The sequence below is a fragment of the Vulpes lagopus genome, chromosome 5 (genome assembly GCF_018345385.1).
Source record: "Vulpes lagopus strain Blue_001 chromosome 5, ASM1834538v1, whole genome shotgun sequence".
Classification (NCBI taxonomy): Eukaryota; Metazoa; Chordata; class Mammalia; order Carnivora; family Canidae; genus Vulpes; species Vulpes lagopus.
The window spans coordinates 51228003-51254094 of NC_054828.1; the positions used below are offsets into that span (position 1 = coordinate 51228003).

At 46.0% G+C, this 26092-nt stretch overlaps 2 protein-coding genes across 2 annotated transcripts in view; one reads left to right on the forward strand and one right to left on the reverse strand.

The window, feature by feature from the left end:
• The window catches only part of C1D (C1D nuclear receptor corepressor), a 19421-nt gene extending 17139 nt beyond the window's left edge, over nucleotides 1–2282 (reverse strand). Inside the window, exon 1 of the mRNA XM_041756042.1 lies at nucleotides 2144–2282. The gene's annotated coding sequence lies outside the window, so the exon portion shown is untranslated. The remainder of the gene's footprint in view (nucleotides 1–2143) is intronic.
• On the forward strand, nucleotides 568–23218 carry LOC121491772. Its single transcript, XM_041756946.1, has 5 exons — nucleotides 568–579; nucleotides 2242–2588; nucleotides 6485–6601; nucleotides 21283–21451; nucleotides 22301–23218. Exons 1-4 carry the CDS (start codon nucleotides 568–570, stop codon nucleotides 21449–21451), a joined length of 645 nt encoding a protein of 214 aa, XP_041612880.1. The 3' UTR covers nucleotides 22301–23218.
• The last annotated feature ends 2874 nt before the right edge of the window (nucleotides 23219–26092 follow it).

Below are 26092 nucleotides of genomic sequence, written 5' to 3' on the forward strand. Positions count from 1 at the left end.
TGGCTCAGCAGTTGGGCGCCTGCCTTTGGCCCAGGGCGTGACCCCGGGGTCCTGGGATCCAGTCCCACCTCCGGCTCCCTGCGTGGAGCCTACTTCTCCCTCTGCCTGTGTGTCTCTGCCTCTCTCTCTCTGTCTCATGAATGAATGAATGAATGAATGAATGAATGAATAAACCCATATTGAAAAAAAAAAAAAACATATGAAAGGGCCAACTGCTTGGAATCGGTGGCTGAGACAACTGCAAGGAACCACTTGAGAGCATCCTCCGAGTGGGACGCAGACAGCGCCAGCACCTGAAGGCCGCTACAGCATCCCACCGCACCTTGGAGGAGCCCCGCGATGGAGCCTCGGGATGGGGCCCCGGGATGGAGCCTGGTGACAGAGCCCCGCGATGGGCGCCCCGCGATGTAGCCCCTGGGATGGAGCCCCGGGATGGGAGCCCTGCGATGGAGCCCCGGGATGCAGCCCCGGGATGGGAGCCCCGCGATGGAGTCCCGCGATGGGCGCCCCGCGATGTAGCCCCTGGGATGCAGCCCCGGGATGGGAGCCCCGCGATGGAGCCCCGGGATGGGGCCCCCGGTATGGAGCCCCGGGATGGAGTGCCGCGATGGGCGCCCTGCGATGTAGCCCCTGGGATGGCGCCTCGGGATGCAGCCCCGGGATGGGAGCCCCCGCGATGGGCGCCCCGCGATGTAGCCCCTGGGATGGAGCCCGGGGATGCAGCCCCGCGATGGGCGCCTCGGGATGGAGCCCCGGGATGCAGCCCCGCCCGCACGCCCGTTAATCCGCCTTTCAACCAAACAGCAGCCGCAAGCGGCTTCCTGAGGCTCAGCAGGAGACTGCCCGGCTCCTGGGACCCAGCGTCGTCAGGACACAGGGACTCCCGGCCCGCGACAGGATCAGGCCGCCCAGAGCTCGCTGGCGGGGCAGACACCTGCGTCCCGCAGACACGGGATCGCGGCCAACAGAGGCGCGTTCAAGGCACCTGAACCTCGGCAGAGGCACCTCGACCTCCGGAGGCGTGAAAACACATCAACCAGGTGACCTCGTGGACGTCACGGGCGCGGCCTTCGCTCTGCCCCTGGGGCCCTGACAGCTGTGACGTCACCTCAGGGCTCCTCCCCCTGCCCAGGTGCCGGAGGAGCTGAACAGGGAGAAACAGCACAGACAAACCAACTGCAGGCTGGATGGAGAGTGGTGAGGGGCCCAGGTGAGCCCGGGGGGAGGGCGCTCCGGTGAGGGCCCCGGGGCCCAGGTGAGCCCGGGGGGGGGGGGGCGCTCCGGTGAGGGGCCCAGGTGAGCCCGGGGGGAGGGCGCTCCGGTGAGGGCCCCGGGGCCCAGGTGAGCCCGGGGGGGGGGGGGGGCGCTCCGGTGAGGGGCCCAGGTGAGCCCGGGGGGGGGCGCTCCGGTGAGGGGCCCAGGTGAGCCCGGGGGGGGGGCGCTCCGGTGAGGGGCCCAGGTGAGCCCGGGGGGGGGCGCTCCGGTGAGGGGCCCAGGTGAGCCCGGGGGGAGGGCGCTCCGGTGAGGGCCCCGGGGCCCAGGTGAGCCCGGGGGGGGGGGGCGCTCCGGTGAGGGGCCCAGGTGAGCCCGGGGGGGGGCGCTCCGGTGAGGGGCCCAGGTGAGCCCGGGGGGGGGGCGCTCCGGTGAGGGGCCCAGTGACAGTGAGCCCGGGGGGGGGGGGCGCTCCGGTGAGGGGCCCAGGTGAGCCCGGGGGGGGGGCGCTCCGGTGAGGGGCCCAGGTGAGCCCGGGGGGAGGGCGCTCCGGTGAGGGCCCCGGGGCCCAGGTGAGCCCGGGGGGGGGGGGCGCTCCGGTGAGGGGCCCAGGTGAGCCCGGGGGGGGGCGCTCCGGTGAGGGGCCCAGGTGAGCCCGGGGGGGGGGCGCTCCGGTGAGGGGCCCAGTGACAGTGAGCCCGGGGGGGGGGGCGCTCCGGTGAGGGGCCCAGGTGAGCCCGGGGGGGGGGCGCTCCGGTGAGGGGCCCAGGTGAGTCGGGGGGGGCGCTCCGGTGAGGGCCCCGGGGCCCAGGTGAGCGGGGGGGGCGCTCCTGTGGGCCAGCCGGCGTGCGAAAACCGCGGGGGCTCCCAGAGGGGGCGAACTGTGCAGAAACACGAGAGAAACTCCCCCCCAAGCTCGGAACGGCCGTACCTGGCGGGCCTCCGGCGCCGGCCTCCGGGAAGAGCGGTCGGGCGGCGGTGACGTCAAAGAGGCGCCGGCGGCGCGGGCGGCGCGCGTGGTGACGTCAGGCGACTCGCCCCGCCCCGCGTCGGCTCCGGGGCGCCCCTGCGGGAGGCGGGCGGGGCGGGAAGCCGCGTCAGCCGCCAGGCCCCGTTCGCGCGCGGTTTGCCCCCGCGGCCTCCGCCCGCACCGCGTCGGGCTCGGGTCTCCCTGGGCCGCCCGGCGAGGCGAGGACCCCGAGACGAGGCAGAGCGCCGCAGGGCGCCCTCGGTCCTTCCTTACGGTGTCCGTGCGCGAAAAATCGGGCTTCGACACGCGCAGTGGAGCTGCGACAGGAAGCGCTGCTCGCCGGCAGCGACCTGCTGTCCTCCCCTCTCGGCGCCTTCGCCGGCCTCGGCCTCGGCGTCGGCACCGGGTCAGCAGGGGTCACCTGGGGTCAGCAGGTGTCACCCGGGGTCAGCCAGCGTCGGCACGCGGGGTCAGCAGGTGTCACCCGGGGTCAGCCGGTGTCACCCGGGGTCAGCCAGCGTCGGCACCGGGGTCAGCAGGGGTCACCTGGGGTCAGCCAGCGTCGGCACCGGGTCAGCAGGGGTCACCTGGGGTCAGCAGGTGTCACCCGGGGTCAGCCGGCGTCGGCACCGGGGTCAGCAGGGGTCACCTGGGGTCAGCAGGTGTCACCCGGGGTCAGCCGGCCTCGGCACCCGGGGTCAGTGGTGTTACCTGGGGTCAGCAGGTGTCACCCGGGGGCTCCAAGGTCAGCAGGAATCGGCACCCGGGGTCAGCAGGCGTCGGCACCCGGGGTCAGCCGCAGTCTGCAAGCACCTGCTTTCTTGTGATGAATTCGTAGGCCGGCAGGTGCCTACCGCCGTTCAGGCCACGTCATCTCCTCGCCCAGGCATTTTGCCATTTAGTGGCACCACCAGAAGGGCCAGCGCAGCCCAGTAGGGTATTTTGAGAGACCGTATTTACATAGATTTCATTACAATATATTGTTATAAGGGCGCCCGGGTGGCTCAGGTGGCTCAGGGGGTTAAGCGTCTGCCTTGGGCTCAGGTCACGATCCCACGGTTATAGGATCAAGCCCTGTATGGTCATGGGATCGAGCCCGCATTGATGGGATTGAGCTCCACATCGATGGGATTGAGCCCCATGTGGTTATGGCATCGAGCCCTGCATCAGTGGGATCGAGCCCCGCACTGGGCTCCCTGCTCAGCGAGGGAACCGGCTTCTCCCTCTCCCTCTGCTACTCCTCGTGCTTCTGCTCTCTTGCTCTCTGTCAATTAAATAAATGAAATCTTTTTTTAATTTAAAAATATAATTGTGCTAATGCTGCTAATCTCTTAGTGTGCCTAGTTTACAGATTGAACAGTTTTTTTCTTTTTAAAGATTTTATTTATTTATTCATGAGAGACACAGAGAGAGGCAGAGACACAGGCAGAGGGAGAAGCAGGCTGGATCCCCGACCCGGGATCACGACCTGAGCCAAAGGGAGACGCTCAACCACTGAGCCACCCAGGCGTCCCCAGATTAAACTTTATCTTAGATGCGTATGAATAGGAGAAAACAGTACATAGTGCATATCTGCAGTGTCAGGCATGGGGGCGGGTGTTGGGCCTCAGACCATATTCTCTAAGGACAAGGTGGGGGCTACTGTAAACAACGAAGAGCATCATTTTTGCGTTTGTAACTTGTGATATGTGATGTGCATATATGAAACCATTGTACCGTATGCCTTAAATGCATACAGTATTGCAGGTCAACTCCATCTCAGTAAAACTGGTGGGGGTGGGGGAATGGGAAGGAGAAGAAAAAAGGAAACTCATCCAAAACCTCTGGTCACAAAAGGGGAAAAAAATGCCTCCTGATAGCATTTGAAAACCACTGCTTTGTGCTACATCACAGTTTCTGTTACGCTATTTCACATCAGAGACTGAATTCACCTCCGTGCTAGTTGAATCCTCCAGCTCGTGGCTGCAATGAAAGAGACTCAATATTTAACAGTAGAGCTGGCCTTGGAACTGGAAGCAAAGGCACTGACCACATTCCCAGGGCAGAGCAATTCCTTCCCGTTTGATTACTTCACAGCACAAAAGATGGTGAGGGATGCAAAACTAGCTGTTCGGGCCAAACTAGCTATGTGACCTTAGGCCAGGTATTTAACCTCTCTGATCCTTCCTATTCTCATTGGCAAAATAAAGCCAATAATAACTGTGAGACAAATGAGGCACCATAAGTGCTTTCTATAGTGCCCAGCACATAAGCATTTAATAAACATTAATTATTCATTAATTATTCATTAATTATTCATTACAGGAATTACCACTATGTAGTATTATCACTAAAAAAAAAGGAAATTAGAAAATTCTAATGTTGACAGAAATAGAAAATTCTGACGTTGAATTTAGGAAACTTCTTAGGTCTTAGTATTCAAATTATGTATAACAAAATCAGGCTCCCAATTAATAATTAAATAGAATTTTTTTTCTATCTTCTGGATAATAACAAAAGAGTCACCATTTTTACAGCCATCATAATAATAATAAACTCAGGTGAGATGCATCAGTAGATGCAAAAACTGTTAGGTGAAAGTTTGATGGAGAGCAGGACGTTTATACCACCTTAAAACACCTCATCACAGGTTATTTTTTAATTATGAAAGTAAAAATGATTTTACAATGGCTAAATCTGGTAGATATAAAACCAAGTGTTCTATTTTAGCATCACTAATGGGACAAACTGACATCACATGCCTTCTATCATGATGCACTAAGACCACACTATCATTTAATGTATTACCTGCCGAAAGGGTATTATCTGAAATCTGATCCTCAGGAAATACCAAAAACACCCAAAGTGAAGGACATTCTTTTAAAAAAAAAAAGAAAGAAAAAAAAAAGCTCTATTTCAGAAATGTTTATGTCATGAAAGGAAAAAAAAAAAAAAACTGTCCCAGATTGAGAAACTAGGGCAGCCCACTGGCTCAGCAATTTAGCGCCACCTTTGGCCCAGGTCATGACCCTGGGGTCCTGGGATTGAATCCCACTTTGGGCTCCCTGCATGGAGCCTGCTTCTCCCTCTGCCTGTGTCTCTGCCACTCTCTCTCTCTCTCTCTCTCTTTCTCAATCTGTGTGTCTCTCGTGATTAAATAAATAAAATCTTAAAAAAAAAAAAAAAAAAGAAAGAAACTAGAGAGACGTGACAGCAAAAGGCAATGTGTGATCCTGGATCGGATCCAGAATCAATGAAGGGGAAAAAAAAGACCTCTACAAAGAATATTATCAGGGCAGTTGGTGAAATTGAAAGTAGAGTTTATATCGAATAATAGTATTAAATCTATGTTAAGTTTTTTGTATTTGATAATTGCACTATGATTATGTTAGAAAATGTTGTCACTCCCAGGAGATGCATGCTAAAATATTTAGATTAGGGGTAAAGGGCCACGTTGTCTGCAATTTACTCTCAAAGAGTTCTGAAAAAATAGTAATAGTAATAATAAAAGTAATTACATGTGAAGAGACATATCAGATGTGGCAAAGTGTTTGGTTTATTTATTTATTTTTTTTTAAGATTTATCCATTTGAGAGAGAGAGAGTTGGGGGTGGGGGAGCGTAAGAGAGAGAGAATCTTCAAGCTGACTCCCCGCTGAGCATGGAGCCCAACGTGGGACTTGATCTCAAGATCCATGAGATTGTGACCTGAGCCAAAACCAAGAGTCAAACACTTAACCAACTGAGCCACCCAGGCACCCCAAGTGTTTGGTTTATAATCGGTGAATCTAGGTGAACAATATGAGACAGTTCATTGTATTATTCTTGCAACATGTCTATAAATTTAGAAAAGAAAAAGAGAGAAGGAGGGAGAAGCAAGGGAGGGAGATACAAAAGCATGATGGATGGGAGACCAGAGGAAGAGCCTTCTCTGAAATGCAGCCCTTTCGCTTTGTGGGTGGTTTGTTTACAAGACTCGTGTCTTGTTTGTGACCTTTAAGGACCCGGGATGAGAAAACCACCACAGGTTATGGTCTATACGTATGAAATATTACTGTGCAGAGAATATCGCCCAGTGCCATCCCCATCGCCTCCCTCAATTTTGAAAAGTAAAGTGCAGGCCATACTAATGTTAACATTCCAGTAGCAAGCTTTGTTTCTTTGTTTCGTAAATCATGAATTAAAAAAAAACCATGAACTGGTCCACATCAGCGTTTGGAAGTTTGTTCTCGTTCATTAATCAATGGGATCAATTGATTATCTCATTGACTAGCTTAGTCATTGAGCCGAAAAGTGGCTAAATCACTCTCTCTCTACTTCTCAGGCTGGATATTGAGAATAAACAAGCAAGTGAGGCAGCTTTACCAGTCAGCTTCCTGAGAACTCCATCCTCCAGCCTTGCAGGAGAGGGACTGATGGAGAGTAAGCTGTGCTCAGACAGGTAAGTACTGAGGGATGGAAATGCCCGCATGCCCAGCCCCATGTGGGGCTGACTTGCTGGTTCAGAAGACAATCTGCAATCTAACTCTGCCTGATTTGACTCCTGCTCTAAGAAACAGAAAAATTACAAGAATTTAGGAGCAAATTAGGCTAGTTCAGGGGAAGTCATTAGTGTTTTCATGACACCCTGAGGAACAATGCCCAGATGGTAAAAATATTCTATCTTGAAACCAAGGGTAGGAGAGTCTAGGTGATGAGCAATTGATGCCATCACTATCTCTACAGCTTGTCTAATTAACCCAAATAAATAAGCTACTTCCTCTTCTATTTTTTTGTGCTTTCTTCTTTCTTTCTTTCTTCCTTCCTTTTTTTTTTTTTTTTTTTTTTTTTTTTTTGGTCGTTATTGCTGTTGTTTTGTTTTCTGAGTGTTGTTGAGTACTTGATTCATTTGAAACATCGGGTGGGGTGGGAAAATTTAAGCTAGGTTGTCAGCTCATAAGTCATGCTAAGTACACAAAAAAGTTACATTTTTTTCCCCGTATTGTCCTAGTCCTCTCATAACAAAATGCCACAGACTGGGTGCCTTATAAACAATGGACAACTACTTCCCACAATTATGGAATCTGAAAGTCTGAGATCAGGGTGTCAGTAAGGTTGGGTGAAGCTGTCAACTTCTTGTCTTCTCACTTGGGGAAGGCAGAAGGGAGTTTTCTCACCTTGTTTAAAAGTCCTAATCCCATCATAAGGACTCCTCCTTCATGACCTCATCACCTCCCAAAGGCCCCAGCTTCTAGCACCATCACCTTGGGCATTAGGATTTCAGCATATGATTGGGGAAGACACAAAAATTCAGACCATAACACTCATCTTCACCTCACTCTGTTTTATTATCCTAAATTATTTACATCGCAAAATGGAGTAAAGACAGGATTTTTTAAACCTCCCTAGAATTATCCATTTGGAAAAAAAGTAGCTGTGATAATTCAGTGCTTATTTAAGAAATTGATTCCTGTCATACCTCTTAAAAATACCCTGAAACCTTGCCACATAATAACATCCTTCAAAAAAAGTCAATGTTTATAGGCATGATGAAAATAAATACGTTTATTACTCAGAATGAATCCATTCTCTGAATTGCATGTAGCCCTCTGCCTCCTGCCATTCCCACATGAAAAATAACCTGAATTTTCCGGAATGATGATCAAGGATATAAAAGGAAAGGGCATTCTTAGGTGGTCCAAGACTGAGAAATCAGTCCTCATCAGTGATGTGGGCATGTGTGATTCAGTTAAGTGCTAACCGGGTCTATAAAACCTGTAAATAAATGATTTCCACCCTACTGATTGCTTTTGCTAAACTTTATGACAGAAGTTAGGTGCTGTATTTTGCAATTTCAGGCTTTGAAATGTTTCTGTATGTATTCCTTACAAACCCAGGCTGTACTGAATTTCCAACATTGTGACATAGGCCCCTGTTACGAGAAGGCTAAATCCTTGAAAGAAGCTGGTAGTTGATCAATACATTTGCAGCCGTCTCTGTCTCTGTGCCTTTTTCCAGGTGACTTTGCTATTCCTCCCATCAGGATGTAGGATATATTTTCTCACCCTTTGATTATAAGTTCGGCCACTTGCTTTGTTTTGGCCAATGGAGCAATAGTGGATGTGATGCAAGAGGAAGCATGAAAACCTGGGCTTGCTTTGTGCTTCTACCATCACAATGAGGAGGATAGACCCAGCTAGTCCATTAGCCCAGGAGGAAAGTGAGAGGCATGTGGAGCAGAACCCAGTCATCCCACTAAGCCCAGCCAAACCAGCTGCCTCATAGCCCGTGCCCAGACACGTGAGTTCAGGTCAAGATCAGGAGGTAGGCCAACTTAGCTGAATTATTCAGACAGCAAAGACATAAATGCGTAGAGCTGTCTGCCATATAGTACACTAGCTAACTGCCACAGTTCAGTAAAAATATATAAAGGAGAAGAGGAGTGATTTTGACTTCTTGGAAAGTATTCATTTTCCTGGATATGACGAGTTATTTATTGAACCAAAAACATGTAAAGGTTAAAAAAAAAAACTGTATTAAGTACCTTACCCCTGATATGTAAGCTACATATTCAGTGAGGTTTATTTCATAATATTATAAAGGTGATAGTGGTGAAATATAATACTGCTGAAATAAATGAAAACTTTAGGGCAGCCCGGGTGGCTCAGTGGTTTAGCACCGCCTTTGGCCCAGGGCATGATCCTGGAGTCCCGGGATCGAGTCCCACGTTGGGCTCCCTGCATGGAGCCTGCTTCTCCCTCTGCCTGTGTCTCTGCCTCTCTCTCTCTCTCTCTCTCTCTCTCTCGCTCTGTAAATTTACTCTCTCATGAGTAAATAAAATAAAATCTTAAAAAAAAAAAGGAAACTTTACTTTTTTTTATCATAACACTGCATATCTGTTTGAAGGTATACATTTGTGTATCAAGAGGCAGGCAGAGAGTGATTATCATTTGACAGTGCTTTACTGTCCAGGTATTCATCTGAAGGTTCTGTAATGCATCAAAACTATTTTTGTTTTATCAATTTGTTAATTTTTAGCTCAAAGAATGGATGTGCACATTGTACATAGTTCTGGTTATACAGACATCAAACTTACTCTTTTTATCTATAGATCCTAATAGCCTGTCTTATGTATTTTATTTTTTTTTATTTTCTTTTGTCTTATGTATTTTAAAGAAACCCCTCTAGCCAACTAGTTATCTAAACATAGTAAGAGGAAAAGACTAGTTAAAATTAAATTTCCATACTTAAAGTAAAATTTGGTAGTAAATTGTGTAAGAAATGTTTTGATTTGTACTCCGATTTGAAAATTGGAAGAAAGGGTATTATTAAACATTTATTTCATGATATATTAATAAAACGTTTGTTGTAACTGCAACATACTAATTCTTAGAATGAAGAAAGAATCAAATATTAGTTGAGATTTTTGTTTAAAATACTTCTGACAGGGGCACCTGAGTGTCTCAGTTGCTTAAGCTTCCAACTCATGGTTTCAACTGAAGTCATGATCTCCGGGTTGTGAGATCAAATCCTGTGTCAGGCTCCACATTCAGTGGGGAGTCTGCTTCTCCTCTCCCTCTGCCCCTCCCACTGCTCAAGCGCACTCTCTCTCTCTCTCAAACAAATAAATAAATCTTTAAAAAATTATTTAATATTTCTGACACAATTATTAGAAGATAAATGCAGTGTGGTCTCCTGAATTGGATCCTGGAACAGAAAAAATTGGTAAAAATTGGTGAAATCTGTATAAAATCTGGAATTTAGTTAAAAGTAATGTGTAAGGGCTGCCTGGGTGGCTGAGTGATTGAGCATCTGCCTTCAGCTCAGGTCATAATCCCGGGGTCCCGGGATCAAGTCCTGCATCGGGCTCCCTGCGTGGAGCCTGCCTCTCCCTCTGCCTGTGTCTCTTCCTCTCTCTCTATGTCTGTCATGAATAAATAAAATCTTAAAAAATAAATAAGTAAATAAATAAATATAATGTGTAAGTATCAATTTCTTAGTTTTGACAAATGTGTAAATTAAGAATTGCCGTTAGTGGAAACTGGTAAGAAATAGACAAAAACTCTACTATAGTTGTGGCTATTCTATAAATCTAACATATTACAAAATGAAAAGTTTGTTTCAAAATTATTTAGGTGGCATGACATGGCATTCTTTTCTCACTTTGACAACATAACCACAAAGAGATTCATTTGTTCAGAAACATGTGAAGCCTGTACCAGTTTTCCCAAGGGCCTCACTTAGCACCTTAAGACAAACTTTCTCTTTTAAAGCACCTATCCCAACGGAATCTTCATAATTTTTCAACATCATAACTGTAGGAATACAGATAATATTAGGAAGGCAGAGAATCCCATATCTCCACTTTTCCTACACTGAAAATACATAAAAAATTAGGGAAATAAAACAGCCACTGAGAATTGGCAGCCAATGAAAAAAAGGAAAAGACCCCAACATGGGATACAGACTGTATTTAGGGATTTTCTTCCTTACGTGGAGTATATCATAAGACCGTCAGAAGCATGTGACCTCAATGACTAAATTCTTCTCTCGCCAAGTCTGTGGCTTCACAGGAGGCAGGAATTTACATAGGCAAAAAGAAGTTACAACACAGGCCCATACCCAATTATGATGTGATTCCGCAAACATGCTTATGTTAATTTTTTTTCAGATTAAAACAAAAGATAAGATCATAGAAAATGCTAATTCTCACAGAATTCCAGAGTCCCTGAAAATGTGTCTTTGGAGCCCAACTTGAGAAACATTGCTTTAAGGGTTTAGCAGAGGGGCACCCGGCTGGCTCAGTTGGTAGGACATGCAACTCTTGATCTTGGGGTCATGAGTTCAAGCCCCACACTGGACAGAAATCTTCCTTAAAAGAAAGAAAAGAAAAAAAAAAGAGTTTAGCAGAAGAAAAGGCAGTGTGGTGTAGTGGTACGAAGCACAACCACAAAGTCAGAATTCCAGGTTGTGACCCCAGCACAGAACTTAATGACTTTGTGAACTCCGACGAGCTACGTTCCCTCTCTGTGCTTCATTTCCCTCACCCGTAAAAGGAGACAGTCGTCGCATCTTCCTGGTGGTTGGTTGGTAGGATTAAATGAGATAATCTATGAAAAGAAGGTAAACTTGCACCTGGTACTTGATTCTTCTGACTCTGCTTGTACCCAGCCAGTCTTCTGCGAAGGAGGAGGCAGCTGACTAAGCAGACTAAGGAATCATGCATAGAGCTAAGATCCGGCTTACTTTTGCTATTTTCTTCTCTAAAGGTTTGAAGGAGCTGCTGATAACATTTTTGCTTTGTCTTCACGTAGTGGGCAGCTCCTCCTCTCCTGTCCACGCTATTCCTTTAGTCCCCGTGAGGAGGCTATGTTCTGTGCAGGTAAAAGTGGGAATTCGTTTCTGGCTCGATCCAACCATAACCATACTGTCCACTTTACAAGATGCTAATTACGAAATGAGAGACAATTGCTTGTGTTTTACGAGGCTGTTAGGACATGCCCAGTATGCCCAGTAAGTGAGCCAGGAGATTGAAACGCAAGTGCTTTGGGCTGTTCCTCCGTGTGTGTTATTGGCTCGATTAACCATACCCTAAAGGAGCGCTTCTTCTTCTTCCACAGTGGGTGTTTCATAATTTGTTTTGTTAGATGTTGCCCCGAGCAAGTCCTCTGAGGCTGCAGGAGTTCTAAAGCTCTATTTCCAAACACGTTCCATGATTCCTCTCACTCAGCCCCTTACAGGGAAGAGGATCTGGAAAAGATTTCACCGCAAGATTTCACCCTGAGAATCAAGGCCACTGAGAAGCAGGGACATTTTTAAAGGGACCCCGTAACTGCCCGCATAACTGACTTGGACAGAACAGACACACGAGTAAACGCTGGGGCGTCTCGCTTCTTTGCAAAGGGCTCCATCTCTACTGTTTAAGTCAACACTGATGTGAAGATATTTCCATTTTTCTTTGCTCTCTAGAGCATCGTTGGTTCAGATCTCACGGCTGAAGTTCACACTGGAGATTCTTTACACTATTCCTTTGGTTTCTTGTTTTTTTTTTTTTAATATAAAGCAACAGAAAAATCTAGTTCCAAGTCAATGTTTCCAATATCAGCTTCTTTCAGAGTTAATAGCTACATGATCAAATCAAAATGTCATTTTTAAGGGACGTCTGGGTGGCTCGGTCAGTTGAGCATCCAACTCATGATTTCGACTGAGGTCATGATCTTAGGGTCATAGGATCAAGGCCCGAGTTGGGTTCTGTGTTTGCTGTAGAATCTGCTTGAAATCCCACTTGAGATTCCCTGACCCCACCCACATCGTGCTCATGCTCATTCTCTCTCTCTCTCTCAAATAAATAAATAAATAAATAAATAAATAAATAAATAAATAAATTTTTAATGGCATTTTTAAGGAGAAAGAAAAAGAATAGTGTAAAGTTCTTGGGACCTTAAATAATTGTATTCACGACGTAATAAATATTTGGATTTGAAACTTTTCCTCACCAGTCATGTATGGCGGTTGCTCTGCCTTAACCCCGATATCACACTCTCTACTCAGGTCCCTCACCTTCTTCAAGGGGCGGAAGGGGAGATTTTCAGTAGAAAAGACTTTGCCCTACATTCTCCACCCGTCTAGAACGGGGCCACATGGGAAGTATCAGGACTGAAAGCACTAGTTTGAAACAACAAAAATAAGCAGGTGTTTCAGAAGCATAATCTAGAAGCCATGACCGTCCACACTACTCGCTCCCCACCTCCAAGTCGTCATCCTCAGAGCTCCGTGAACTACGCAGAGAACCCACCGGCTACAGCAAAGCACCAGAACCTCACATATCGGCTCACGTCAAGCCCTCACACAACCTTTAAGGGCCTTATTCTTGGCATTTCATTTATTGAGCACCAGCTGTAAGCACAGTCTTCTGCTATAACCTCTATATGGAAATGCTCTGCAAACTTCCTCTCTCCTCTCAAACACGACGACGTACCCACCTTGGTGCCGCCCTTGGATCTGGTCTTCATGGAACCCGTAGGAATATGCCCTGTTTTTCTCAGTGGTTGTGCAGAGTTCCCATCTCTTAAAGCTTTAGTGTCCAAGTCCTGCGAGCTGTTGCTTGAAAGACCTAATCATTTCACTTTGACCTAAACTTAGCCAGTTATACACAGAAACCTGTTGAACCAATGGCTGGATTAAAGAACCCCTTTAGGGATCCCTGGGTGGCGCAGTGGTTTGGCGCTTGCCTTTGGCCCAGGGCGCGATCCTGGAGACCCGGGATCGAATCCCACGTCAGGCTCCCGGTGCATGGAGCCTGCTTCTCCCTCTGCCTATGTCTCTGCCTCTCTCTCTCTCACTGTGTGCCTATCATAAATAAATAAAATTAAATTTAAAAAAAAATAAAAAAATAAAGAACCCCTTTAACAGAATATCGTGCTACATTTCAATATACTTTTTTAAAAAGATGTTTTCCTTTTATTTGGACTTAGGAGTCTATTATAAATAATAATAATAATAAGCTTGAGAAGAAAATTAACTAGACAGTTGACCACGGTATGATTATAAAAATATGCGGAGTTAATATTTGTTTAGAGAAAAGGCATTCTCTATTTAGAAAAGAGAACAAACATCCCATTTGTTTCATTTGATTTTCTTTCCAAAGGTCTAACTAAAATTCTCTAGGGGACATAGTTTTGTTTGTTTGTTTTAGGGGGTTTTTCTTCTTGAAACAGAATAATAGGCAGCCCACACACTTAATATTCATGTATATAGTTTCTTAGAAAGGAAGCTTGAAGCGTTGTCATCACCATTTTGTGAATTTGGAAAACCTAGCCGCATACAATTTAGACGCTATGATCTGTCCTTAGCCAAAATGTGTGATACTAAAGTGACTTCTTACCCCCAGCAACACCCTGAGTAAGCACTCAGTGCTCCACACCGCCCTCGCCTGGTGGATTTTCTGGAAAGCTCACATCTAGGCAGCTCAGAGTCCCAAATCCTAGACAATTAAATGCATCCTTTACTTAAGCAGCAGACGCATGAAAACGTCTGTTCACTTCTGACCCAAAATGAAAACGAAAAAGAATGGAAAAAGGAGAAAAAGAGAAGAAAACATTTGGATATGCCTAGCTTTGGCGACTCAAATAACATTAGAATCATCCTTCATCTCCCCATCTACCACTTAGTTCCTCAGTTCCCTTTTCCCTCCTTTCCTCTTATTCCTTTTTCAAGAAATAAATTCCAAATAGCTCATCACAATAGCAATGACTACGTGGGTAGGAAGAAGGAGCCCAAGTCTGACGTTGCTTTCTTTGTTTTTAACAAAATGAAAAGAAAAAAAAGAATCCTAAACCCAAACCCTATAATTCAACCCAACTTGTCACTACCCTCTGATTAAAGCGTTTTTAAAAATAACAGATAGGAAGTTGAGATATGCATTCAGATAAAGATGGTTAGCACAGATCAAAAGGAATTGTACATATGTCAGTTAGATTAAGTGACAGGATATGGGGAAGTGGTAGGTCCCATATCCAGTTACTTCATGCACGAGTACATTTGCTGAATGCAGGTACCCTAACAGGCCAGCCACGCGTCGACGGGAACCAGGGACATTAATGGAAAGCAGTCTATAATGGTTAGAGTGTTTGTTCTGATATGGATCCAAGACCACATTTCTCCTAATTAGTAATATTATTGCAATTTTTTATAACTGTCTTGCCCTGCCCAGATAGTAAATTAATTATCTTTGACTCTTTCATCTGGCATTTCTGAGGGGGTCAGCATTATGTTGTAAGTACTCTATATCCCACATACACAAACTTAGCAATTAGATGTAGACAATTTCCCGGGCCAGTTAGAAAGAGAAATTTTAAAATCTTCCCCCCGCAAAAACAAATAAACAAAAACCATGTAAGGCATTTTGAGAGACAAAAGGGACAAATGATATAGAATAATGTCAATATCCGTGGAGCCCAGAAAAGAATACTTAGCTGGTTTTGAGCTAAAGTGGGTTTTGGGAAGAAGAAAGGATTAAAAGCAGGAATAGTTTACTTGCTAATTAAAATGGAAAAATCATACAAGGGTTATTTTTCGGGAAGGGTGAGTTACGACGGAAGGGTATGGCCTAAGACTGCAATTAATGCCACATATTTCTTTGGGATTCCACTCATATATTTCCATTCATAATGAAGGTGATCTTGGCTAATCAAGGCCAGGCTATAAATCAGAGAAATTAAAAACCCATGTGAGGGAAATTCTATGCAGCTTAATACAGGGATTGCTTCCTTGCTTAATGTAGTCCCTAAGATCTGAAATTCTAGAGCTGGAAAGACCTTCTCATCTACCTTTGCCACACCTGACTAACCCCAGTATAGTAATAATCAAATCACAATTTAGCTAAAATAATTGCATACGCTTAATAATCCAACAGGCTAGGACTAGGATGAGAGGAATGACACACTGGCCTTCAGGCACAGGCTTCAAGGGGGCCGGGGGCCGGGGGTGGTTCCCCAAGCCTCAGTAATCAAGGTAAATAACATTTCAACTTCCACCTACCCAGATCCCTTCTCTGCTGAATCCCGTCTTTATTTAAAATGTCGTTATATTGTTCATCATGGATTTTTTTTGCATTGATTTTGTTTTTTTTTTAATATTATTTATCTTGATAATTGAGGGTTTTGGCACTTAAATGTTGCCGCCTAAGGCAAATGCTTCACTCACCTCACACTAGTCTTGGACCTGCAAACCTATTCCACTATTTATATAATTTCAGAATCAGAAGTTTTTTCCTTACGTCTAACTCAGGTTTCTCAAGCTTGGCAACTGTTAGACATTTTGGGGCCAGATAATTCTTCGTTGTGGAGGTTGTCCTATAAATTATAGGATGTTTATTTTTTAATTATTTTATTTTATTTTTATTTTTATTATTTTTTTTAATTATAGGATGTTTAGGAGCGTCCCTGGCTTCTGCCTACTAGATGCCAGTAACACCCTCCTTCACCCTCCCACCAAAAATGTCCCCAAAGTAATCCTGGCTTAGAACCATTGATCTTCCCAAAGCCTCTGATGCTGCAAACCATCCCATTTCTTCCTGTTGTGTCCTCGGTAGAGATAGAAAGCAGCTTTTCATCATCTTCTAAATAACCCCATCAGATTCTTTGCTTTGTAGAGAGTGTGTTTACTTTATAATCTGATTAGAGTGATGGTAATCATGTTAGGGTGTCTAGACTTTCCCAGGTCAAACCCCTGGCCTCTGTATGGCTTATTCCTGTCTAATAATCTGACATCTCAGTCGACCGCGTGGCCATCGGAAGCAGTAGCTTCTCCCAGAAGTTCCAAGATGCCTTGTAATTATAACCCCCTCGTCAAACGGCAAACTCAACTCCCTTGTTGAATTAGGCCGGAGAGATTAGTTACACCCAAACCACATTTCATTTTCTTCAAAGTGAATTTCATCTTGGAATATATCAGTGACGTCTATGTAAGTATCATATCCTCTTCCATCTCAGAAACCAAGACTCTAATGAGTCAGATTATATTAAATAATTCAGCAATTCAGCTTCCCCCTGTGATCTTAGTTTTTTGTTAAGTGCTACAGTTTGGGGAAGCCATTTTTCCTATAATGAGCAGGAAAGATATTTAGTTTTTTTTTTCTTATTATTACTCAAAAGCTAAATTCATTACAAAACGTTTAAAGCTCACAGTTAGACCTGGAATTCAAATTATACTTGGAAGGTAAAAATCCATTTCTGGACTCTAAGGGCAACACACCGTAAGGTCTCGTATTCATCCATGCAAACGACAGTGGATCATAAGTAAGTAGTCAGATAGATGAGCTAGAAAGTCCTCCCAAAGATACACAATCTGCCACCTTCATCCTCCACTCAGTTAAACTTTCATAAAATTCTGGATCCATATGTGGGTTGTTGCTGTTTTGTTTTTTTTTTCCAGATAGGAATGGGGTATGTGGTAGTCATCCTATATTCAGGATAACGGATTTGGATATTATGCCGGCCAGGGGTCTTAGCTACAAGCAACAGAAACTAGTTCTGGTTGATTAAGCAGGAAAAAAAGAAGAAGAAAAATATGTATGTATAAATAAATAAATATAAATATAAATAATATAAATATAAATATTTGTTGCTGAGTTATTAAGTAATTCAAGGAGTTTCCAACATGATTAGAACCAGGCTTGAGAAGGAGACCAGACAAGGGAGCTAGGCAGCAGGTGGACCCAGCCAGGGAGGAACCACCCCTACCACTGAACAGTGGATGCTGCAGGTCACGGGCAGCCACGGACACTGAGCTTTGGATGGTAGCAGGCTCCTCCCGCTACCACCAGCTCGGTACCTTTGGATTCTCCACCGTCTCTGCCTCCTTACGGCACCAGCTCCCGGTTCAAAATCACTAGTGGGTGAACCTCTTCGGTCAAGCCTAGGTCAAGGGCCTACATGCCAGCTGCAGTGGAAGCTGAGACGACATCTGGACTTGTCAGCTTCTAAAGTGGGAGGCAGGCAGCCAAGAAAATGAGAGCTGCCCCTTACAGGTATGACAGAGAGGTAAGTAGTCATAACAGATCACATCTTGGGCTCTGGAGTCAGACCACCTGAACTGGAATTTATGGTCCATCACTAGCTACGTGACCTTGGGCAAATTACTTTAAATCCTTAATCGTTTCTATTTCTTCCACATGGCCACGCAGAACGCCCCTGCCTGTTTCAAATAATTAACAGACAGGGGATTCCCCGGGTGGCTCAGCGGTTTAGCACCTGACATTGGCTCAGGACGTGACCCTGGGGTCCCAGGATCGAGTCCCGCGTCGGGCTACCGGTGCATGGAGCCTGCTTCTCCCTCTGCCTGGGTCTCTGCCTCTCTCTGTGTCTCTCATAAATAAATAAAATCGTAAAAAAAAAAAAATTAACAGATGAGACCCCCCCCCCCAACGACGGAGGTCTTTTTGGTGCCCTGTCCCCAGACACTGTCCTTCGGCACCGCTGTCCCATCACCAGGGTGATGACACAGTTCCAGGGGCTCAGGAAAGGACAGTTGTGGAAACATACAGCTGTGGAGAGGTGGTGCCATCTGCTTTGGGAAGGGCGGGGCGGGGGGGTGCGCGATTCACTTTGTCTCCTCTGTGCACCTGCTGGCGCTGCCTGGCCTGAGGCTCAGACAGGGAGAGGCCGGAATGACCAGGGGTCACGACCACAGGCATCAGCCGGGCCCAGGCAGGTGGTGTCAGTGAGTGAACCGGGTCAGGAATAGGCAATAAAGACGGCTGGGGCCTAAGGAAGGAAAAGAAAAGAAAAGACGAGAGAAAAGAAAAAAAGGAAAAAGACATCATCCACTATGTTAGGGTTTGTTTGGGTTTCGGGGGTTTTCTTTTAATAAAGACAGCTTTCTGTTTGTAAAGAGACCGCACTCTGAAACAAAAACAAAATTAATTCCTCTTGGCAAACTATTACACTTTCTTGTATGAGGCATGACGGTCTGTTGTTCCCTTTTCTTCCCTTGACTGTCTGGAGGCTCAAAGCTATATGTTGTGCTTCCCTTTGACTTTTTAAAGATGTTTTTGTTTCTGTTTTTAATAAGCCCTACACCCAACTTGGGGCTTAAACTCACAACCTTGAGATCAAGAGTCACATGCTCTACCCGCTGAGCCAGCCAGAGGCCTCCCTTTGATTTTTTTTTTAATATGATATCTTCTTCTCCTTCCCAAACCTTTCCTCTTCTCTCATTCTCTCTCTCTCTCTCTCTCTCTCTCTCTCTCACACACACACACACACACACACACACTTGCCTGGTGGTCTATAAAGATGTAACATAGATAACAAGTGTAATACGGATTAAATATTCCAGACTTTTTAATTCCTTAGTATTAAGCATTAGCATGTGCCAAGTATGTGCCAATACATTCCTTCTGTCTGATGTATTTTCCTCTAAAACCTTCTATGAATGGCTGAACCCAACATAAAGAACCATTGTATAAATTCTAATAAATTCTGGCTTTATCAGTGAACCCTAAAGGGATCCTAATCCTAAATCGTCTTGTTATTCTCATTTTAAAGACCTAAAGTGTTTCTCTCTGGGAGTGTTTTGGTTTTGTTTATGGTGTTGTTTTTCTCCTTCTTTCTCTCTCTCTCTTTTTTTTTTTTTTTTTGACTCACTACCATCTCTGTCTGCAAGCCAAGATTATGAAAAGTGATGATATACTTTAGGAAGGGGCCATAGATCCAAAATTAATCTTTACCAGAGTTAATTCCTGCATAAATTAAGCTGAATATGTTTTCCAACACCATAAATCAAGTGTAATAGGTATAAATAAAACATGAACTCAGGCTTCCTCATTTATAACTTCAGATCTATGACACTTAGGTGTGGAAAGGGGCAAAGTCGTTTTCGTTTTTTTCCTCTTTAGAGCCGCTGGGCTAGCCACCTCAAGATTGTAGTAGATACTGAAAAATCCAATAGATTTCCTCTTAAGGTGTCAAGATGATCCAGCTGAGAACTAACCTAGAGTGGGCGTTGGGTTGTGCGTCATCCCCTTTACTCGGCCAGTACCCCTACCCCGCATCTGTGTGCATGTCCCCTGCCAACAACCTTGCCTAGAGAATCACGCCCTATCCACCCCCCAACAAGGCTGGGGCAGCCCACAGGCAAGGAGAGCACAGGGGGCCAGCCCCCTCCTCCCTGCTCCGTCTTGAGGCTTATACTACAGAACTCCATTGTCCAACATGGTAGACATTAGCCATGTGTAACTCTTCAAATTTAAATTAAATTTAAAAATCAGTTTGTCAGTTATGCTAGCCATATTATGAATACTCAGTGGTCGTGTGTAGCAAGTGGTAACTATACCGGACAGTGCCCGTTACATAGAACATTCCCAACATTGCAGTAACTTTTATTGGACAGCACAGTTCCAGAGTCCACCCACCATGGATCTGGCTAAGGTTAGAGTTCACCTAGGTGATGTCCATGCTCAGCTCTTTCCCCCTCCCTATCCTGCCTTCCTATCTTGCCTCTTTGACTCCTATTTATTTATTTTTCTGAAGAGTACTCCTTCAATAAATTATGTATACCCAAGTCCCTGTTTTAAGATCTGCTCCTAAGGAATCCTATCCAAGACACCATCTATTTGGGTTTTTTTTTTTTTAATTTTAAAAAAATATTTATTTATTCACGAGAGGGGGGCGGGGCAGAGACACAGGCAGAGGGAGGAGAAGCAGGCCTCCCACAAGGAGCTCAATGCGGGACAAAGTCCCAGATCCCAGGATCACACCCCAAGCAGAAGGCAGACACTCAGCGGCTGAGCCACCCAGGCGTCCCCAAGACACCATCCAGATTGATTTCAGCTTTAGGCTCACTGTAAATCAACTAAACATTTACATATGGAAGGCTTCGATTTCCTTACCCTAAAAGATACTGGTGCATGATTGTTTTCTAAAGCATAAGCTCATAGGGTCAGTGGGCCAGGTATTCACAAAAGGAAAAGGGCTCTGAGAACAAAATGAAGTAGTCTTAAATCCTCTAAGTTTGTGACAATTATATTTAGCCCAATATACCCAAAATATTAAAATTTCAACACGCAATCAATATAAAAACTTATTAATGAGACACATTACATTCTTTTTTTCATATCAGGCCTTCAAGATCCAGTGTGCAGTTTACACATATGCTACATATCATTTAGGACTGGCTGTCTTTCCACTGCCTTTAGATTTTATGCATATATTATCTATACAAAATTAAAAACAAATTATTGCTTTTTAAGTGAGATTAAGAACAAAATAATTTAGAGCCAAAGTTTCCAAACAACTGAACCCAATGGTCTCCCTTGCAGGTCAATTGTAAGGATCAAATAAGATTATTCACGTTGATGCTCTGCACGGTCTGACACTTAGTAGGTATGAAATAAATCATAGTCTTGAATTAAAATCACAGCTACCCTCATTAAAGCTTAAGAGACACAACCTTAATAACTAACTGATGCAAAATCTGTGGTGTACAACTGCAACGAAACTTTTCTTTGGAAAGAGCATGATGGCGGGGAGCGGGGAAAGGAGGAGAGAGCTGGTGGGAAGAGCTAGCACTAGCTAGCTAGCACTCTTGTCACTAACCCAGCATCCTGCCTGGGTTGCTGTGTTTTTGTTTTTTGTTTTTCAGAACAGTATGTTACATCCGTGTGATGAAGGCTGGGTTTGTTAGTGGGAAGAATGAAGAAATGGGTAAAGCGAGTTGGGTTAAACAAGCAAGAAGAGCAGTGTATAGCCACCGGTTATCTGGACAAAGAAACGTCCTATTCACCAGCCCAGGAGAAATGAAATCTGGATAAGTAAGACATTAATGAAATCTCCTCCTACAGAAGGAATAATTGAGAGGCCCTTAATTCTGTTGGCAACACAGTGAACCACCCTTATCTCCCCTGAGGTCCTCCCCCTATCCTTGGTCCCATGGCCCCAGCTGTGGAGCAGCTTCAGTCCTGTGGAGTGTGGTTCCTTCTGCCTTTAGACTGGGCTAGAGAGGTATGGAAATCAATACACTTTTCCAAAGAGGTGGTCTGAGACCACACGAAATGCAAATGTGTTCAAAAACTGGGAATAATAGGGGCGCCCGGGCGGCTCAGCCAGCTAAGCGTCTGGCTCTCGATCTCAGCTCAGATCTTGATCTCATTGGTTGTGAGTTCAAGGCCCGTGCTGGGCTGCATGCTGGGCCGATTTACTCCCCGCTTGAACTGATACATCCATCTCCTGTCCACTAAAACCGATGCTCCTGGTTCTCAGGCCTGCATGTTGGGCCTGGAACTAGACCACGGGCTTTCGTGGGCCTGCAGCTCAGCAGCTGCAGACCTCTCGTTCTCCACGTCATGCGAGCCAGTCCCTCATAGTAAGTACATCTCTCTGTATGTATTTCTATGATTTCTGATTAGTTCTGTTTCTCTAGAGAACCCTAATACAGACTTCAACACACCTTTTAGGGGAACACAAATCAACCCATTGCATGATACAACGGCAGGAGCCAGGGAGGACAGAAGTATGGGAGGGACCCGGGAGCTGGCAAGCATGGACCCAAGAGCCGCATTAGGCATCAGGCCAGGGATTGCATTTACTGAGAGTCAGGGGTGTGGGGGAGAGTGAAGGCAGCTAGATATGAGCTTCTCTTCCCACCCCTGTTTCCCGCCAAGGAACCCAGCTGCAATCTCGGAGAACACAAAGGGAAGCAGTCCAAAACGTGTTGCAAAACGCCCAGTTCCTGAGCCAGATGCAAGCGGCCTTGCCACCCTGGAGCGAAAAAATGAAGAAAGTCGAGGCAAAGGGTGACTTTGTACTTACTTCTCTGCAGTCCCTGGGGCACAATGAAACAGAGGCTTCCAGCTCAAGACTTCTGCTGCCAGGATTCTAGCGCGGTTTGTCAGCCTGCCCTAACCAACTGTGCATTCCTTATTCCTCGGGAATCCCAGTTCTGGATGCATTTGCCACAAGCCATTCAGACCCCATCAGCATCCGAGTCTCCCTAAGCGGATGTCTTTTTGTTTTATGTGGTCGGACTTGAATGTCCAGGTTGCAACCCTAAGGGAGCATTGCTCAGACATTAGTCGTTCAGGGTTGTATAAAGGGCCAAAGAGAACCACCCAAACACATTCTGAAGCACAAGCCACATCGGCCGGGCCGCGACACAAAGAATATTCTGTGCCTTTGTGCTCAGGATTCCCTTCTTGGCATCCGGATACGTGCTTTTTAGTGCTCTGTCACACCGGCCCTGGATGCTGCTCACGCTCACGTGTGTGTGTGTGTGGGTGGGTGGGGGGAGGGCAGAGGAGCCGGGAAGGTTTTGGGCAGAAAAGAGCAGATGCGCTGGGGAGGCAGAGGCGAGAGTGAGTGGTTACACATGGGCAGAGCTTAACTGCACACAGTGACCAAAGGGAGGCTGAAGCCCAGAATATGAGTCATCACAGTATTTGCTCCTTACATTTACTGAGCATCTACGAAGTGCTCCACAAGGATTATCTTATATAAGCCTCACCACGGGGGCGCCTGGGTGGCTCCGCTGGTCAGGCGTCTGCCTTCGGCTCAGGTCATGGCCTCAGGGTCCTGGGATCAAGCCCCCACGTTGGGCTCCCCGCTCTGCAGGGAGTCTGCTTCTCTTTTGCTCTCTCTCTCTCTCAAATAAATAAAGAAATCTTTAAAAAAAAAAAAAGAAGAGGAAAAGGATGAAACTTTATTTTTTAAAAGAAAGCCTCATAACAATTCTGTGAGATAGAAACTAGGATTGTCCTCATTTTAAGAGTGAGAATCCTGCGATTTAAGGAATTACATTCAACATTATGTTTGTCGAATTGGTCCCCATCGTACCAGTTGACTGTGTTGTCAACATTTCCACGGCCGAGCTCCATTTGTGTAAATAGATCACGATCTACTCCTGCATGCTCCCACTGAGGGGCACTTGGCTTGTCTCCAGTTTCTGCTGTTGCTGACAACGGTGTTAGGGACATTTTTGAACTTGTCATCAAGTCCACATATGCAAGAATTTCTCTAGGCTATTGCAGGGTCAGATTATTTTCCAGAGTGTCTGCACCCGTGGGCACCCTTCAGCTGCGTGTAGGAGTCCTTGTTCCGCATTGTCACCAACTCGAGGCCTCTCGTGTTTGCTAAGATAGTGGGTGTGTAAAATGGGACCTCGTATGATGCCAACTTGTGTTTGACTATCATCATATTTGTATTATGTTATTATTATTAATCACATCCAGCTAAAGTTTGCTCACATCTACCTCAGTTCCGCCTTCATGTTTACCGGGTATTTTTGCTCATCATTCCTCCTTATATTTCTGATCTTCTTTTTTTTAAAAAAAAAAAAGATTTTATTTATTTATTCATGAGAGAGAAAGAGAGAAAGAGACAGAGAGAGGGAGAAGCAGGCTCCACGCGGGGAGCCCAACGCGGGACTCGATCCCGGGTCTCCAAGGTCACTCCCTGCGCCGAAGGCGGCACTGAACCCAGTGCTCATCCCGTCAAGCGGCCCCCTCGGTGCCCGTCACCCATTCACCCCTATCCCCCGCCCTCCTCCCCTCCCACCACCCCTAGTTCGTTTCCCAGAGTTAGGGGTCTTCATGTTCTGTCTCCCTTTCTGATATTTCCTACCCATTTCTTCTCCCTTCCCTTCTATTCCCTTTCACTATTATTTATATTCCCCAAATGAATTTTTAATCTTTAAATCATCTTTAAAGGTTCTTTAAAGTTTTCAGTATCTGATCATCACAACATCTGAATTCTTGGAGGAGCATTATAGTTGTTTTTTTGTTTCTTTCTTCTGACCCTCACTCTTCATTAATTTCCTATAACTGCTATAACAAATTGTCGCAGAATTAGTGATTGAAAACAACCCAAGTTCATCCTCGGAAAGTTCTGGAAGCCAGACGTCCACAATCACTTGGTTAAAGCCAGGGTGGTGGAAAGGCTGCTTTTTCCAGATGCAGAATCAATTTCCTTCCCCTTTCCAGGTTCTCAGAGCCACGTTCATTCCGGGGCTTGGGACCCCTTCCGTGCCTCACTCCAGCTTTTTGCTCCCATAGTGCTGTCCCTACTTCCGTAGTCCAGTCGCCTTCTTCTTCCCCTTTATAAGGATACTTGTGTTTGCATTGAAGGTCCACTTGGATCATCCAGGATAATTTCCCCATCTCGATATACTTAATCACAGCTGCAAAGTCCCTTTTCTCATACAAGGTAACATTCGCAGGAGCCAGGGATTGGGACTGGGATATTTTGGGGGTTCATTATTCAGACTACGACACACTCCCAATGTCAGAGACTGCTGGTTGCCAATAAGTGTCGCTTCCCCCATCCCTTCCTAGAAATGAAAATACGGATTTTTTTAGCCAGGCTTCTTGTCAGCCAGTTAAAACTCCCTGTTTTTTGTTTTTTTCTGGTTTTGACATCCTGATGTGGTCGATGGAATTAAAATTTTACCAGTAAGAAAAAAATAAATAAAATTTTACCAGTGTCCTTCCTTCCATAATGGTCTGGAAGATGGGTGTCTGGGGCTCTGGGAGCCACCTGGGATCACGAGCACAGTGATCTTAACCAAGATCTCAGAGGATTCATGAACCGTAAGAAAACCGGTCCCTGATGAATTTGTGATAAACCTGCCCTGGATACCTCCTTCTCGGTTTGTTTTACAGGAAAACAAATAAATGCACATTTAAGCCACCTTTATTGGGTTTGTTTGCCATGGCAGGCTAAATTTAGTCCTAAGTGATATCATCATCACACCTTGTTTCTTCACGTGTCTGTTGACTTTTTAAAGATTTTTATTTATTTATTTATGAGAGAGAGAGTGTGAGACAGAGAGGGGAGCAGTAGAGGGAGAAGTGGGTGCCCCGCCGTGCAGGGAATCCGATGCGGGGCTCGATCCCAGGGCCCCGGGGTCATGACCTGAGCTGAAGGCAGACACTTAACCGACTGAGCCACGGAGGCGCCCCGTTTGGTAACTCTTTATTGTGATCTTTAATTTGGTTTTACGTAATCTGTGGGAATCCTGAAAGCCTGAATTAATGACACCCTCCTCCAAGATGGATCTGCATGGACTTCTTCCTGGAGTCGTCCTGTATTCACCACCAACAGGAGACAACTTCAACCTTCTTTTTTTAAAATTTTATTTATTTATTTATTTATGATAGTCACACACACACACACACAGAGAGAGAGAGAGAGAGAGGCAGAGACACAGGCAGAGGGAGAAGCAGGCTCCATGCACCGGGAGCCCGACGTGGGATTCGATCCCGGGTCTCCAGGATCGCGCCCTGGGCCAAAGGCAGGCGCCAAACCGCTGCGCCACCCAGGGATCCCCAACTTCAACCTTCTTAAGAGGGAATGGGCTCCAGCAGGCTGAGTGTAGCCTCCAGCGCCCGCATTTGTGACGTTTACCTTCCAAGTCTGCAGCTTTCTTTCCTTTCTCAATCCTGGTTTTAGGTTACTTTGCA